This window comes from Sesamum indicum, linkage group LG4 (assembly GCF_026168435.1).
Source record: "Sesamum indicum cultivar Baizhima isolate 11 linkage group LG4, ASM2616843v1, whole genome shotgun sequence".
NCBI lineage: Eukaryota > Viridiplantae > Streptophyta > Magnoliopsida > Lamiales > Pedaliaceae > Sesamum > Sesamum indicum.
The window spans coordinates 2,886,776-2,901,053 of record NC_142660.1 but is presented as its reverse complement, the minus strand read 5'-3'; the positions used below and the strand labels follow the sequence as shown (position 1 = coordinate 2,901,053).

General features: G+C 35.2%; 2 protein-coding genes across 3 annotated transcripts; one reads left to right on the top strand and one right to left on the bottom strand.

Moving 5' to 3' along the window:
• The first annotated feature begins 4,491 nt into the window (after window positions 1–4,491).
• LOC105159995 (transmembrane emp24 domain-containing protein p24delta9) lies at window positions 4,492–7,698 on the top strand. Its single transcript, XM_011077233.3, has 4 exons — window positions 4,492–4,912; window positions 5,482–5,691; window positions 7,084–7,160; window positions 7,265–7,698. The coding sequence occupies exons 1-4, from the start codon at window positions 4,694–4,696 to the stop codon at window positions 7,407–7,409; spliced, it is 651 nt and encodes a 216-aa protein (XP_011075535.1). The 5' UTR covers window positions 4,492–4,693; the 3' UTR covers window positions 7,410–7,698.
• Window positions 7,699–7,784: 86 nt separating this feature from the next.
• Window positions 7,785–13,825, bottom strand: LOC105160082 (serine/threonine-protein kinase VIK-like). 2 transcript variants are annotated; one of them, XR_016065235.1, is made up of 11 exons: window positions 12,973–13,825; window positions 12,138–12,555; window positions 11,969–12,033; window positions 11,817–11,891; window positions 11,303–11,396; window positions 10,410–10,632; window positions 10,116–10,237; window positions 9,677–9,736; window positions 9,227–9,490; window positions 9,029–9,144; window positions 7,785–8,307 (listed from the first exon to the last, which is right to left on the bottom strand). XR_016065235.1 is itself a non-coding variant. In XM_088879818.1 (10 exons), the coding sequence occupies exons 8-10, from the start codon at window positions 9,356–9,358 to the stop codon at window positions 8,199–8,201; spliced, it is 357 nt and encodes a 118-aa protein (XP_088735944.1). In that variant the 5' UTR covers window positions 9,359–9,490; window positions 9,677–9,736; window positions 10,116–10,237; window positions 10,410–10,632; window positions 11,303–11,396; window positions 11,817–11,891; window positions 11,969–12,555; window positions 12,973–13,821; the 3' UTR covers window positions 7,793–8,198. The 2 variants fall into 2 exon arrangements, 1 of the variants encoding a protein (XP_088735944.1); XM_088879818.1 differs by having other exon boundaries at window positions 7,793–8,307; window positions 11,969–12,555; window positions 12,973–13,821.
• Between the last annotated feature and the right edge of the window lie 453 nt (window positions 13,826–14,278).

Sequence of the window (14,278 nt, the reverse complement as noted above, 5' to 3'; positions counted from 1 at the left end):
ATAAATACAATACAAGAAGGACGATCAGCCCAAAGGCCCACATTTTGCAATCTCCATGTGGCAGGCAATTAGCTTCCGAGTCAGCCACCACGACGGGCCACGTCAGCCTTGAGGATGCAGCTCCTAAGGAAGGTTTCCATAGAGTGTTGGACTCCCTAGCAGTTGAGACTCCCTGCTAGCAAGGGGTCTCCCTCAATTGAAAGATACTTGATTATGGACATGTCAAACAACAGATAAGGTCAGATTACAGCTTATCTAATTACCCTCATCCTTTTTCCCGAAGATAGAGGTAAAAGTATGAGACCCCCAATAGATGGGGGCACCCCTTGATAAATACAGGTTTTTTTTCCTCAGGCGGGGACACTCTATATTTTCTGAGCACTTCTATTAGCACTCATCAAGCACTCTCTCGTGAACTTGCACATTTTTTCTTATAATTTGATCACCATATCTCAATATTTTATCATGTTTCTTACTTCTTATTTTATCTCTTCTCAAATCCAATATTTGGGGATCAGAGTGCTAATGTGTTGCTATGCAGGTCTCATTTCTTTGGATTTTACGCAAATTTCCCTCATTCAAAACAATAGTCCAAACTTTATCTTTATATAATTGAAAAGTACTCTATTTGTGTTTTTAATTTATTTGTTCGTTAATTTTTATTTTTTTAATATTTAATTAATTTTCTTTTTTCTTTCCTCAACTTTTCATTTTTCTCTCTCTTCTTAACTTCTCAATTTCTATTTTTTCAACTTTTCCATCTCTTTTTCTTCTCTCAATTTTTATACTTTTTAATATTTTATTAATCTAATTAATATATTTTTACAATAATAATAATCTTATTAAAATTTTAAAACTAATTGTGCACACACATATAATTGTGCCTCATATGCTCATTTTATTATTACAGGGGAGGAGTTCTTTTATTGTCTCACCTATTATTGCTATGTTATTTCATTTTTTAATATTTAATTTAATTTAATTTTTTTATTTATCACACAACTTTTTAATTTTCTATTTTTGTGAACTTTCCTACGTGGAAAAAGTTGGACTCACTTTAAATTTCAAAATGCTCTTTTTTTTTAATGATAATATTATATTTAATTTTAAATTAATTATACATAGACATGTAAATGCGCCACATAGGTTGATTTAAATTAAAGCAAAGAAAACAGGCTACTATCCTTTCCTTAGTCAGAATCGATATGGCTCTGACCGAAAAGTTCCAAGAAAAATAAGACAGCTTTTGTGTTCCAACAGCTAAGCTTTGGCCTTCAACATTCCAATAAACTCCACCATGCCTTCCTGCAATCAGATTTGTCATTAGCAATAGAAAATTAATGTTAATTTAATAATTAAATAATATTTTTATTAATATTAGGTATAAAATATGTATTTACAAAAATAATATTACATCTTTATTGATGTCGCGTACAAAAATTGATATTGAGGTTACTTTACTTAAAGTAACGACATTAACCAATTTTTTTAAGTAATTATTATATATCATGAGTTTAAACTATTTTGACATGCACATATAGTTTAAACTCATGATATATATATTAATGTGCATAAAAATAAGTTGGCCCAAAGAGGCCAAAACGATCTAAAAGAAGAAAGAAATAAGAGGCCCGTAACATCCTAGTAGGTCCAAGGCGACCTGTCAGGCCGTCCTAGCTGGTGTCTCCCAGAACAGATTGACAAAGGGAGGAGGCCTAAAACATCCCGCTACTCGAACCATGATCAAAGCCCAACAAAACATTCGACCCAAAAGCCCCCGTGTCAGCCCACACTACATCGTGGTATCCAGTTTATTTAGGTGTCAGCAGCCACATTGGAATCACATCAGCCCTAGTAAGGAAGGACTCCTTACAGACAAGAGAGGTCCCCCAAATCCCTGGTCTCCTTGAAGACTAGGAGTCTCTAGAAGTTAGGAGTCCTTGCTGATGAAGGGTCCCCTAACTCGAAAATAAGCATTCAACAGCAAGATTAACAGAAGATAAGAACAGATTATGGCTAATCCAAACGATTCTTATCCATTTCTTCTCGAGAATGAAGTAAACGTGCAGGGCCCTATCGTAGGGGGACACCCCCTATAAATACAAGTTTACTCCTCCATACGAAGACCTCCCAAACACTCTCTAACGTCTCTCACAGCTTCTGGACACCTTTCACTCTTTGGACGACACCCCTCACTCCTCTCTTATTCTCCAAATCATCTCTCTCGCTTTCTAAACATTCTTTAAGCATTCTACAAGCACATTATCAAGTGTTCTTACACTTTTCACCGACCTTATTCATCATATCTTGATTTTCAATCACTTTGTTTACTTTTTGACTTTATTCAATTTCAAATTCAATAAACTTAGGCGTCGGAGTACTAACGTATTTTTTGCAGGTCTCCCCTTCAGGATTTGCATTCGCTTTGGCCCAAGCCTCGAACAATTGTCCAAATCCATTGGATTCGTGCGTTTTTTAAACGCATCATATATATATATATATATATATATTTCAAGTAAAGTCAAGTAATATAATTGTTGTTAATTTTGTACGCAATATTACTTTTGCTATTTTTTTTGTACACAATATTAATACAAATGTTAAATTTATTATTAATATCTATTTTTTAAATAAAAATACATTCTAATAATAATTATTTTATTAAAGAATTGCATGGTATCATTATTTCAACAAAGCCACGCAATATGATTATTGTCAATTTTTTGCATATAACACTAATAAAGACGTAATATTATTTTTATTAATTTCTATAGGTAATAATCATAAAAATATTAAATTTATTATTAAATTGAAATTATTTTTTTTTATTATCTGCTCAAGTAAATTGAAATAGCAAAGTCACGGTTCTGGTGGAGTTTATTGAAATGCGGCTGAGCACAGCTGTTGGAATACAAAAGCTACCTTATTATCATTATTATGTTTTTAACTTTCGGGTCAAAATCGATATTTACTTACCGATTCTGACTTTTGTTTTCCTTTTTTCCTTTTTTTCTTTTTTAAATAACAGAACCGCTGTCAGAAACTTTAGCCTTTAGTAATATGTGCAATGAAATATTGATTTCTTTTACATTAATTAAATAATTTTTCCTTTTGTAAAGGCAAGTTGCCTCTTATGATATCATAAATGAGCAAATTACTCTTTTATGAAAAAATAAATAATGATTTATCTTCCTATATTTTTTTAAATACAATAATTTACATCTCTGAAATGAAGCAATTTACCTCCCTGTATAAGGAGTAAATTGTTTTATTTTAAAAAATGTAGAAGGTAAATTGCTATATTTTTTTTCATAGGGAGGTAATATGTTCATTTTCAATATCATATTGAGGTAAATTGTTATTCACCCAATGTTAACGTATTCAATACTCAATATTGTAATAAGAATAGTATATTGATTGATATATGTGTGTGTGTGTGTCGGGCTCAATATAACATTGAAAACTCAAAACTTCGATCAATCATTTTGGTTCAATGAGTAGAAGTTGAACATTCATTTTCACTATGTGGGTTAAAATTTTGTCGACATGTTTGGTGGGATTATGAAATTTCTGTATTTTGTGTGGATTTTCATTTAATTAGACATTACTTTTTGATGATAGTAAATCAAGTATAGGAGTTCTGGCTCGTACGTTAATTCCTATATGATTATGTATTGGTCTTGGTGAAAGGAGACCTGTTACATAGACTTAAATCGGGACACAAGGTGCACGTGTAATCCTAACACATAGTTACGTCACACATAAAGCACATATTCAATCATTCATTACAGGTATGTGAATTTATTGTCATATTGATGTATTGATCGAACTAATTATGAATTGTTCAATTGTCTTTTTTATTAAAAAAAAATGATGTTATCATTTAATTATTGTTTCTATCTTTAAAAAAAATAATATGACATCATTTTAATTCTAAAAAGAAAAGAAAAATTGAGGATTATGGCATTCTCTTCAATTTCGTAGGGTCAATTTATAAATGAGATAATTACGTTTCACCTTTTAAAGTATGGTGTAATTCTACATAAATTTTTTATAGTTTGAAAAATTATATTTAGTACTCATGAGGTGTGAAAATATAAGGGTAATTTGCTTATAAAAAGATTTATCTGACTTACAATAAATCAGGAATAAGTCAGTCGAAAATAAATATAAATTTTTATTCGATTTTATTTATTTTTTGTTAATATTAGCAAATGCGATAAATTTTGACTAGTGAAATGACTTATTTATTAAATTGAAAGAATACTAAGAGGTTTTGGATTTATTTTTTTCAAATGACAAGAGGGCTACGTGTAATTACGCTAAACATTAGGGGATGGAAGTATAATTATGCCTTTAAAATACACAATTATGGTTGAAATGTTATTTGCCTTATTTATTGATGCAGCACATCCCACGTGGAATTTATTGATTGGACATTCTCCTATTTTTTACACAGTTATTAATTAAAAGAACACAAAAAGAGGAAGAAAAAACCGAAAAACAATACAAGAAGTGATTTCAGCCCTTTGACTCTTGCATCTTTTGATTTCATCTTCAATGAAACCTAAATCAGACACAAGCTATTATCTGGAGAAAGTAGTACAATTTTAATCTTAATTCAGACAGAAACCGTAGAGAAAAGAAACCCCCTTTTGTGAATTATCGATCGTTGTTCCGCTTGATCATCGGTATGAATATGCAAATCCAAAGACAGCGTCTTTTCGTTGTTTTAATTTCAGTTTTCTTGTTTTGGACGCGGGTTCAATCGGTCCGATTCGATCTGGAGTCGGGTCACACCAAATGCATATCGGAGGATATAAAGAGCAACTCAATGACTGTCGGAAAGTACCATATCGTAAACCCTAATGAAGGACACCCTTTACCTGACTCTCATAAAGTTACTGTTCGGGTAATTAGTTTTCTTTGAAAGTTTCTTTTTTTTTTTTTTGTTTTTGGTGGGTTTTCAATCTTTTTTTAAGGTGAGATTGCTATAGAATTCACAGGAGTTTGAAAGTTGTAATTTGAACCTAAGGGTTTTGCTGAGAACTGAGGATCTGTTCATCTTTGTTGTTGCGACCTTGTCCTTTCCATCTGATATGATTTTATACTCTTGGCTGTTCTCTTGTTATGGGACGAATTTTTTAGTATACAAATTTTAAAGTTATTACAAAATTCTGTGTTTTGATGACAAGGTAAAAACCTCAGTAAAGGTTTGATTTTTTTTTTTCTTTTCCATTTTGGTACCTAGGTTTGCCAGGTTTTGGAAATAATCTATTTTGTGTGGACTAAAGTTTGAAGAAAAGTTCTTTATCATGTGATCTCAATTCTGTTGCTTTTCTGCTTCTATGCTGTCTATGGTGCTGCTAAATGTTAGTGGTTGTGCGGAGGTTTATGATTAAATTAAAAGCTCGACGTTTCCTTGTATTTGGTAGTCATTTCTTATTGTATGTCTTCTCTAAATTTTTGGGTGATATATAGGTTACATCAGCTTATGGTAATAGCTATCACTATTCGGATCATGTAACTGAGGGGCATTTTGCATACCAAGCAGTAGAACCAGGTGACTACATGGCTTGCTTTTTTGCTGCTGATCACAAACCTCATACTACTTTAACCATTGATTTCAATTGGAAGTCTGGTGTTGCCGCCAAGGACTGGACCAATGTTGCCAAAAAAGGTTCTGTTGAAGTAAGTGGTCATTATGCGTATGCTCTATTATGTTTGTACTTCTTTGGTTGTATGATCCAAAGATGAACCTAATATGGTTGGATTGAGCGTGGTTTCGTGTATATTTCTTCGGTTGCTTATTGAGCTTTTAGTTGCACTTGTGGGGTTCATTAGTTGTCCGTTGCAGGTTGACTTAATGTGTTTTCCCACTTCAATAGATTAAGTTAATCGACTTACCAATAAACTGTGTGGGCCTAGGCACTGAGTTGATGTCATATGTATTCTATGTAATCATCAGAATGTGATGCATAGGAAAGAAGTTGATGATCAAAGGAAACCAATATATTTATATTTTTAATATGCATAGGCATTTCAAGATCTATAGAAGAATTGATGAATAAGTATTATATAATCTGGCAGTTTTCAGATTGTATATTATGGCAAAAGCCATATGAAATTGGCACTCTGTTTGTAAACTATTGATGGAAGTTGTATATGAAAATTTTCATCTGATATGCAATGTCTTGAACCAGCCTGGTTGGTCGAACCGTCTGAACCGCTGACCGGTCCATAAAATGGGCTGGATGAAAGAGGAAACCCGGAAAGTGTAAAAAATCGTTTTTTTTTTTTAAAGAACTGCTTGGTGCCTCAGCCTAGTGGTCTTATTGTGGTTTGACTTTATTTTTTTGGAAGAGGATTATGGCTTGATTTTTATTGCTTAAACTTTGATATATTTGTTTTGTGCAATGCTGCTTATATTTGATCTTTATTAGTTTGTTTTTAAAATTATTTTATTATCTGATATATCATATTGAAATATTAATATTAAAGAAAAAGAGTGAAATGCAAAAAAGATAAGATTTTTAAGTCTATTACTATTATTTATTATTTAAAATTAGTTTTATATATTAATAATTATTTATGATGTAAATATGATGTTACTTTGAACCAGTAACTCATGACCCACTTAATTTTTTTGGGTTCGATGAACAGTTATTGCTGATATGTTAGTTGACAGGCATCCCTTCATTTCTCTATTACAAGTAGTTTTTAGTCATCTCTATAGATTATATGCTTCTTACCGATGCATTTGTACTTTTTGATCAATTTTTGCTTAATTGTGCTTTACGTAATAGTAAATAACGTATTCTTTTCCATTGTGATTTAAACTACTTCTGCTTGAAAGCTTTCACAAAATACCATATATATTTTCGCCCACATCCTAGCATGTTTATGTATGTCTAGCCCTTGGCTTCCTTGCACATTATTACACCTACTTTAACCTGTGTCCGTAGTATTTCAAGATCCATGATACGGTAAACTCGATAGTGCTCGAGGAATATTCAAATAAAAACATCCTTATTTTTTCTTATTATCATTAACTTTGCCATTTTTTTCTTCTCTTGGCGCCAGTTAATGGAATTAGAACTGAAGAAAATGTTTGATGTAGTACAATCCATTCATGATGAGATGTATTACCTACGTGCAAGGTAAGGCTTTAGGTTCACTGAGGAGTTTTGTCCCATGTTATTCACTTAAAGAATGAACAGAAATGATCTCTGATGTTTCACATAACTGTTGTCGGTTATTGCAGGGAAGAGGAGATGCAACAACTGAATAGATCTACTAACAACAAAATGTTCTGGTTTAGTTTTCTATCAATTCTTGTTTGCCTATCTGTGGCAGGACTGCAGCTATGGCATCTCAAGTCTTTCTTTGAGAAGAAGAAGCTTATTTAATATTACAGTTCTGAATCATTTTACTTAGTTTTTTTCTTTTCTTTTCCGGTTGATGTACGATTATTCATCCGCATAGGGGCAGAGATTGAATTACATTTTTGATTCAAAGTGGGGAATGGGGTTAGAATAAAAGCTGAGGCAGTAGTGTGGTATAGGGAGTTTTAATGAATGGAGAAATACTGTTGTTTAGAAGGGCATGGCATGCAGATAGTGCCGTACATGATGAGCACAGATATGACTATTGAAATCATATGCTAGTAATGTTTAAGCGATGTTTCAACCTGGCTAACATACATGTTTCTGGGATTTATGTTGATGCTTCTCAATCATATGCTTGTCCTAAAACCAAACCAAACCAACAGAGCTACAAGTAAAATCAAATAAACAGAATCACCACTTACACCAACTTAAACCTACTCGACGATGCTATAACGCACAATCACAAATCTATATAAAGAGACAGCGAACATCGCTTTTTCTCAAACACGTGTAAGTTGATCTGTACTTCAGGCCACTACATGTTGCAACCAAGTAAATCAAGGTTTCATTGCTTTTTCTCAAACACGTATAAGTTGCTCTGTACTTCAGGCTACTACATGTTGCAACCAAATAAATCAAGGTTCCAAGATGAAACGTTTTGCCAACAGTTACTAGCTTTAAGTATGTTACTATTGTGGAATCTGGTTCTTGCAACAGGTATCACTGTTGATAAGATAGGTCACTGGACCTGAAGCACATCATGGAGTCGCCCTGTCCGTCTCAGGTTTCACATCAGGATGCAAGAATGTTTCATTGACAATCAGATGGTAGCGTTTCCTTGATTTTCTCAAGTGTCTTCAAGATCTCCAAGAAAGAGGGTCTCATGTTCATGTCTGCCGCCCAGCAGTACTGAACTAACCTATACAAGTATTATAAGTTCAACACATGTTACGATATAAACTTGAAGTTTGCTGATGTAAAGGCGGAATCTATTTCAACTTTGTGCGATACTAGAAATATAATTTGCCGTAAGATCACAATGGAATATGCTAGAAGTCATTATTATCTAAAAATTTCATATTCAAACACTATCCCGTATAAAATGTCTTAGGATGTAAGACAAACCATTTTCAAGTACAGTGTTTTTTTGTATACAGAATCCTTAGACATCCTTTACACTTTTCTCTTTACTCCTGCAGCATCTGTCCTAATTATTAACCCAGTAATGCAAACAGAAGAATGCTTATGAATTCAGTTTGATTGCCATACATCCAGTCCAATCATCTTCCAGGTCTGGAAATTTGCTAGATTTGGTTGTAGCAGAATGCTGAAAAGTTTCATGCACTCATTGTATTTACAGACAAATTAGACAGGAGAAAAGGGAGGCTTTATGTTAAAGAGTCTCATTTACTTTTCTCAGTCATCTTATCAAATTCTTTTTCCAGAAATATATAGTTAGTATGTTATTAAGGTATTACAGGAGCAATTAGAAGAATTTCTATAACATGTTAGATATCGCTATATGATCATTCACGAGTTATTTCCCAAGCCATTTTACAAGCCTTTTCCTTTTTTCTAACCAGTCCTCGGTCCACATGGTATATTGACGTGGTATAAGATTTGTATCGATAGATACTTACTCTTTCAACTCAGGAGTAAAACCTTTTGCCCTGAAAATTGGTCCGTGTCTTTCTGCCACACATCTGGCAGCTTCGTCTGGTTCATAATGTGAAAGTGGTGGCTCACCTTCAAGCATCTGCAACAGCTCACAGTTACTCTATGTTATATTTGATCAAAGTTTAGCTAGTTCAAAGTCATGGGACCGAATAAAAGATTACCTCATATAATATAATTGCAAAAGAGAACACGTCGACCTTATCATATTTCTGGTGCTTGAAGACTTCAGGTGCCATATAATGGTCTTCCGGAATCACAAAAGTATTAAGCATCAATAAGAACTCCCGTTGCATAAAACTGTTCCTGCTTCTGCTTTGCCAGTCATTTTGTACACATCATTAGAATGTCGCTCCCTAATGAGTTTGCTTAATCCAAAATCTCCTACTTTTATGTGGTATGCACTGGAGTTGACAAGGAGAACATCCCTGGAAACACACCATATATCATCTTGGAAGCTAAGGGGAAAAATGGAATTACACCAGAAAGTTCATCATGAAGAGATACAGAGAAAAATCTGCATGCATTGTCGACATCATAGTTTGACAACGACAGGAAGCGGATTATTAGGAGGCTGATTTACATGCTCTTTTGCAAGCTTAAAAGCGACTAACCTTGGTTTAAGATCTCTGTGTATTATAACATTGGGCTCATTGTGGAGATAAGCCATGCCTCTGTCAAAACAAGGAACAGATCAAAATTTTACAGAGCAATCCAAATTTTTATAAGCATGCATATCTGGACATATAATTGTGGCAGAGCATGGATTATGACTGCTAGATGAGTTAACCACATCAACTTTGAGCATCCGAACAAAAATGAGAAAGAATGGGGCAAAGTATGACTTTAATCCCACAGAGACATATGAATTTTCTGAAGATATATTGTTCATCAGGCAAAAGACTTCAAAAGGATGAGCATCTGACATAAGCCTTCTCTATTAAGAGTGCAAGTATTTAGAAGGGCTATTGAAATGGATGCTATGCGCAGGGAGTTCATCACTGAACAGCATTAAAGATTATATATTAACTCCATAGAAACACATCCACTTACCCCTTTCAAGTACTTCTGTGATTAACATTAAGGGCTTCTTTTCAGTAACAGCTCCTAGAAAATGTACAATATTCGGATGACGAAGCTTCACTAGAAAATTGACCTCATGCCTGAAGTCCTGACTGAATTTCGAGCAAGAGATAAGGTAATTTGCCTCAAGTCAGGAGGTGAAAGAAAGACGTAAATAGTTACTACAGGATAAACAAAGATTGAAATCTCAAACTAAGAAACTGCAGAATAAACAGGTTCCGAGCATGAGTTAAGACTTGTCAAAAGCCACTGTTGTATGCTTACAAGTTTTTGTCATTGAGTTTGCCACAAGCCCCATCCATGAATCACCACTGGCACCAATCCAATGATGGCATTTGATATTGGGAACTTCAGCATGTTAAGAATGTCATCTGTTTAACAAAGTTGAGACACATACATCACCAATCTATCATCTGAACGGTTTGGAAGGATGCGTTTGATAGCAAGGTGTTCCCCGCCAAGCTTTCAGTATCTCACCAATTGATCCCTACCAATATCAGCTGTCATCAGCCAAAGTGAACTTTGCAAAAGAAAGTTTCACATATTAAATGTAGCTGAAGTGATAGAGCAATGACGAACAAATTTTGATACATGTCAAAAAGAAAGAAATTGTTGCAGAAAATAGAAATAAATCACATGAAACAGGTAGCCAGCAGCTCAAGAAGCATATTACACTCCGTTTCTACCTTACCTTACCCACTCCTGCCCTGACACTCCAACTCCAGAAGATAAACATGAAGTGCATATGGAAGGAGGAACCGGGCGGGATTGGGTGGAGGTTGCTTTCAAGGTTGTCGGGAGGTGGCCAGTGGAAGATGTTATAGCGGAACTAGCAAGCCACAATGTACCGAAAAAATTTGAAGTCCCGGAAGGCAAAAGCTCATGTATATGTCCACCCTAAAGTTAACTACATCCTCAAATTCAAGTTGGATATATGTGCATTTTAACATTAAACGTAATGCCTTCCAAGAAATATATCTAGATCGGGATTGGAAAAGGAGTTGGTGACTTTACTTGAACAGATTAAACATCAAATCTCTCGAGTGTTTCCAGTAAGGATGTATCAGATTCTCTTATTAGGTAAGTTTTGAAACTGAGAACTAACTGAATTATAACTTTAGGAACTCATCAGTAGCATTATCTAGATGAATCCAGACCTTCCCTATCAGGGTCGAGTTTGAGAAGTCCAGCTCAGAAGGGTCAATCTCCCAGTGGAATATGCCTCCCTTCATAATGACTTCCATTCTGGCCCTGCAATATGTGCAAAAGGAAGCAAGCTGAGAAACTCTAAAATGGATTAAGTTGAAATACAATGATATATTTTATAGTTCATCTAACTCAGTCATGCACGTTTTCTTATCGAATTTTGTTCTACAGAAGAAAATATTTATCATTCCTATCTTTACCAAAAGATAGTTCTTTTGAGTCAACCAATTGCAAGAAGATAATAGGCAAATGTTCTGCCACAGCAAATGCCAAATCATGATTTCAGTATTTCAGTTCCAAATCATTGTTGAGAAATGGAAACCAAGCTTTGCAGAAAGGATTTAAAATCAACGAAAAAGGTGAAAAGGGGAAAGAGAGGAAACAACAAAAATTTAATGGCAAAACTCATGAGTCTAAACAGTCCTTATTGCACCAAAGGAATAACTCAACAAAAATGAGACTTACATAAGAGAGACCACCATTTGTCTTTAATAATTCAATCATGCTATATCTTTTTGCTCCTTCAGCATCAGCTAATGGCTGTTACCACAAGTATAGAATTCAGATGGAAAAACAACTAAATGGAAGACTATATATAGAAATTAGATGGAGATTACCTTGCATATTCATGCCATAAAAAGAAATCGACAGAAGGAAAAGAGAGAAAGAGATCTTGGAAGCACTGCAATGACAACTGGAATCTATCTTCACATAGTTCAGAATGAATGATCATTGGAAAGAAAGAAACAGTAATCCAAGCATCAAACGACACTACGAATATCATACTACTTTTAGGATAATATTTTGACAAATCAACAATGCAAACTATCCATAGTTGAAGAAGCTTCTCGATCAATCCAGCAAATGACATGCACATTGTACGCTGGCCGTCATTGTTAGCAACCGTTGGCAAAGGCAAAACTTGCTCAAAGTACACCAACAACTCAATGAGAGGAATCATGAAAAAGCGCATTACTCCTCCATTAAATTCGTGTGAGTCACAACAACCAGAATCACCACCTACACCAACTGACAATGACTGTTCACTGATCCAGCTCGAATATGCCACCTCGTGGAACGACCTCAAATGGGGCCACATAGCCTCCCCAAATTGGTGATGGGTCTTGAGGATTGAAACACGTACGTTAGGCTCGTTGGGTTCGTCCCCGACTAAAACCCTCTGATGCTCAAATTAGTTCGGGTCCTGATAGAAATATGCGATTAGAAGGTGAACAATCAAAAGTAATTAATGCCAGTTACTTCAAGTGAATTGTATCTCAGTATTTATAGAGTCCAATTTGACACTATAGATCAAGCCACGTGTCGCAATCTGAGTGTCTCCCAGCCCTAATTGGACAGTGCATAATTCTTCTTGGTTTATCGGGTCGGACTACGGGTCAAAGTGCAGGGTGGGTCCCAGCAACCTGACCAGTGACCTTACATGCGGATCCTGCTGCAATGTCCATTTTATTTTTGGTCTTTTTAGCAGGTAATCCCCATCATTCACACAGACACACACAAGTCCATAGATATTGATGGGGGTATTACCCCCAGTTGGAGTTTTGGACGATACTACCCTCAAAATAGGAAAAAGTATAGAAAATGAATAGGATGTGCATACTTTTTACTGTCGGGGTTGCGGACCTGACCCGCGGAGAGCCGACTTGAGTCTGGGACTCGGAGCCTGGACCATTGATCTTGTAACAACACCTTGCCTAGGATGATTCCACGTGGTCCTGCCATGTACAGATACTTGGGCCTATAAATCACATTATGATACGTTACATTAATTATACTTTCAATCACATTAACCTTTATAGATTGCTTTCAACCATCTTCCATTACTGACTTAAGCATCAGAGGGTTTAGTTGGAGACCTCCCAACTAGCCTGACAATCTCCTTGTTTTTCTTAGGAACTATGTTTCTAGGTGGTTTACGGCAAACTCGATCTCACTTATAGGAGATAGTCCTTAGCGACCCGGATCAATTTTTGGCACCGTCTGTGGGGAACCTGTGAAAAAGCAAGGCACTTCAGATGGAAGGCGCATCTAGAAGGGAGAACCATTCCGAAGATGAGGAAACACCCGTCCGGCGGGATGATTAGATAGTACATACTTCTCGAGCGGATATGCAATACATGATAGATGAAGCTAGTAAAAAGGCTATTGTAGAGTATGAAAGGAGGACTATCACCCCAACAATGAAGGAAGGTATGAAAAGGTAGTTTTTCAAAGTAAAGGAGGTAGAAATTGAGCAGGGGGAGCGATACACAGAAGGGAGCCTGAGAAAGGCCAAGAGAGAGGGCTATCTAACAAAGCCCGAAATTTCTAGGGCAAATGTAAATGATGTTAGTTGCCAAATAGAAAGGTTGGGGTTGCAAATCGACGAGCTTAAAAGACTGGGAGAGATCGTGGCTCAGAACCGAAATTCACAATTCTCTAACAAAATCTTGATGGAGGTGGTAAATCATAACTTTTGATTCCCAGATCTATCTAAATATGATGGGATGAAAGACCCCCAAGAACACGTGGTAGCATTCAATTTGGTGATGAATTTGTATGGATAGTCCGATTCTATTAGCGCTAAATTGTTTGTAACCATGTTTACTGAAAAAGCACAAGAGTGGTTCACTAGTTTCAGAGTGGATTGATAGAATCATTTGGGCAGTTAGTGCACCAAACTTCTTATTTAGACACAGACAACTTTACAAATATATATATATATATTCATCTCAATCAAGTTATTGTTCCTTAGAAGGCGATCTTCACACAAGGAGAAAATTGACAGGGAAGGGTCATAATATTTATGCATTATTACTCTCAACTAGCTAAGAGTATCACTTGAGCATGACAAATTTGTATAGTGTACCAAATATTGTGACAAACTGAATTCATGTTGAGAGTTCGATCTCCCAGCCTCATCATCT

What these genes read in the sequence shown, in the direction of transcription:
- LOC105159995 (XM_011077233.3), top strand. Translation starts at nt 4,694, where the DNA reads ATGAATATGCAAATCCAAAGACAGCGTCTTTTCGTTGTTTTAATTTCA. An exon ending in CTCATAAAGTTACTGTTCGG is followed by an intron (nt 4,913 to 5,481) that starts GTAATTAGTTTT and finishes GGTGATATATAG; the next exon opens with GTTACATCAGCTTATGGTAA. An exon ending in CCAAAAAAGGTTCTGTTGAA is followed by an intron (nt 5,692 to 7,083) that starts GTAAGTGGTCAT and finishes TCTTGGCGCCAG; the next exon opens with TTAATGGAATTAGAACTGAA.
- LOC105160082 (XM_088879818.1), bottom strand. Translation starts at nt 9,358, where the DNA reads ATGCAACGGGAGTTCTTATTGATGCTTAATACTTTTGTGATTCCGGAA. An exon ending in TTGCAATTATATTATATGAG is followed by an intron (nt 9,145 to 9,226) that starts GTAATCTTTTAT and finishes GAGCTGTTGCAG; the next exon opens with ATGCTTGAAGGTGAGCCACC. An exon ending in TTTACTCCTGAGTTGAAAGA is followed by an intron (nt 8,308 to 9,028) that starts GTAAGTATCTAT and finishes ATACTTGTATAG; the next exon opens with GTTAGTTCAGTACTGCTGGG.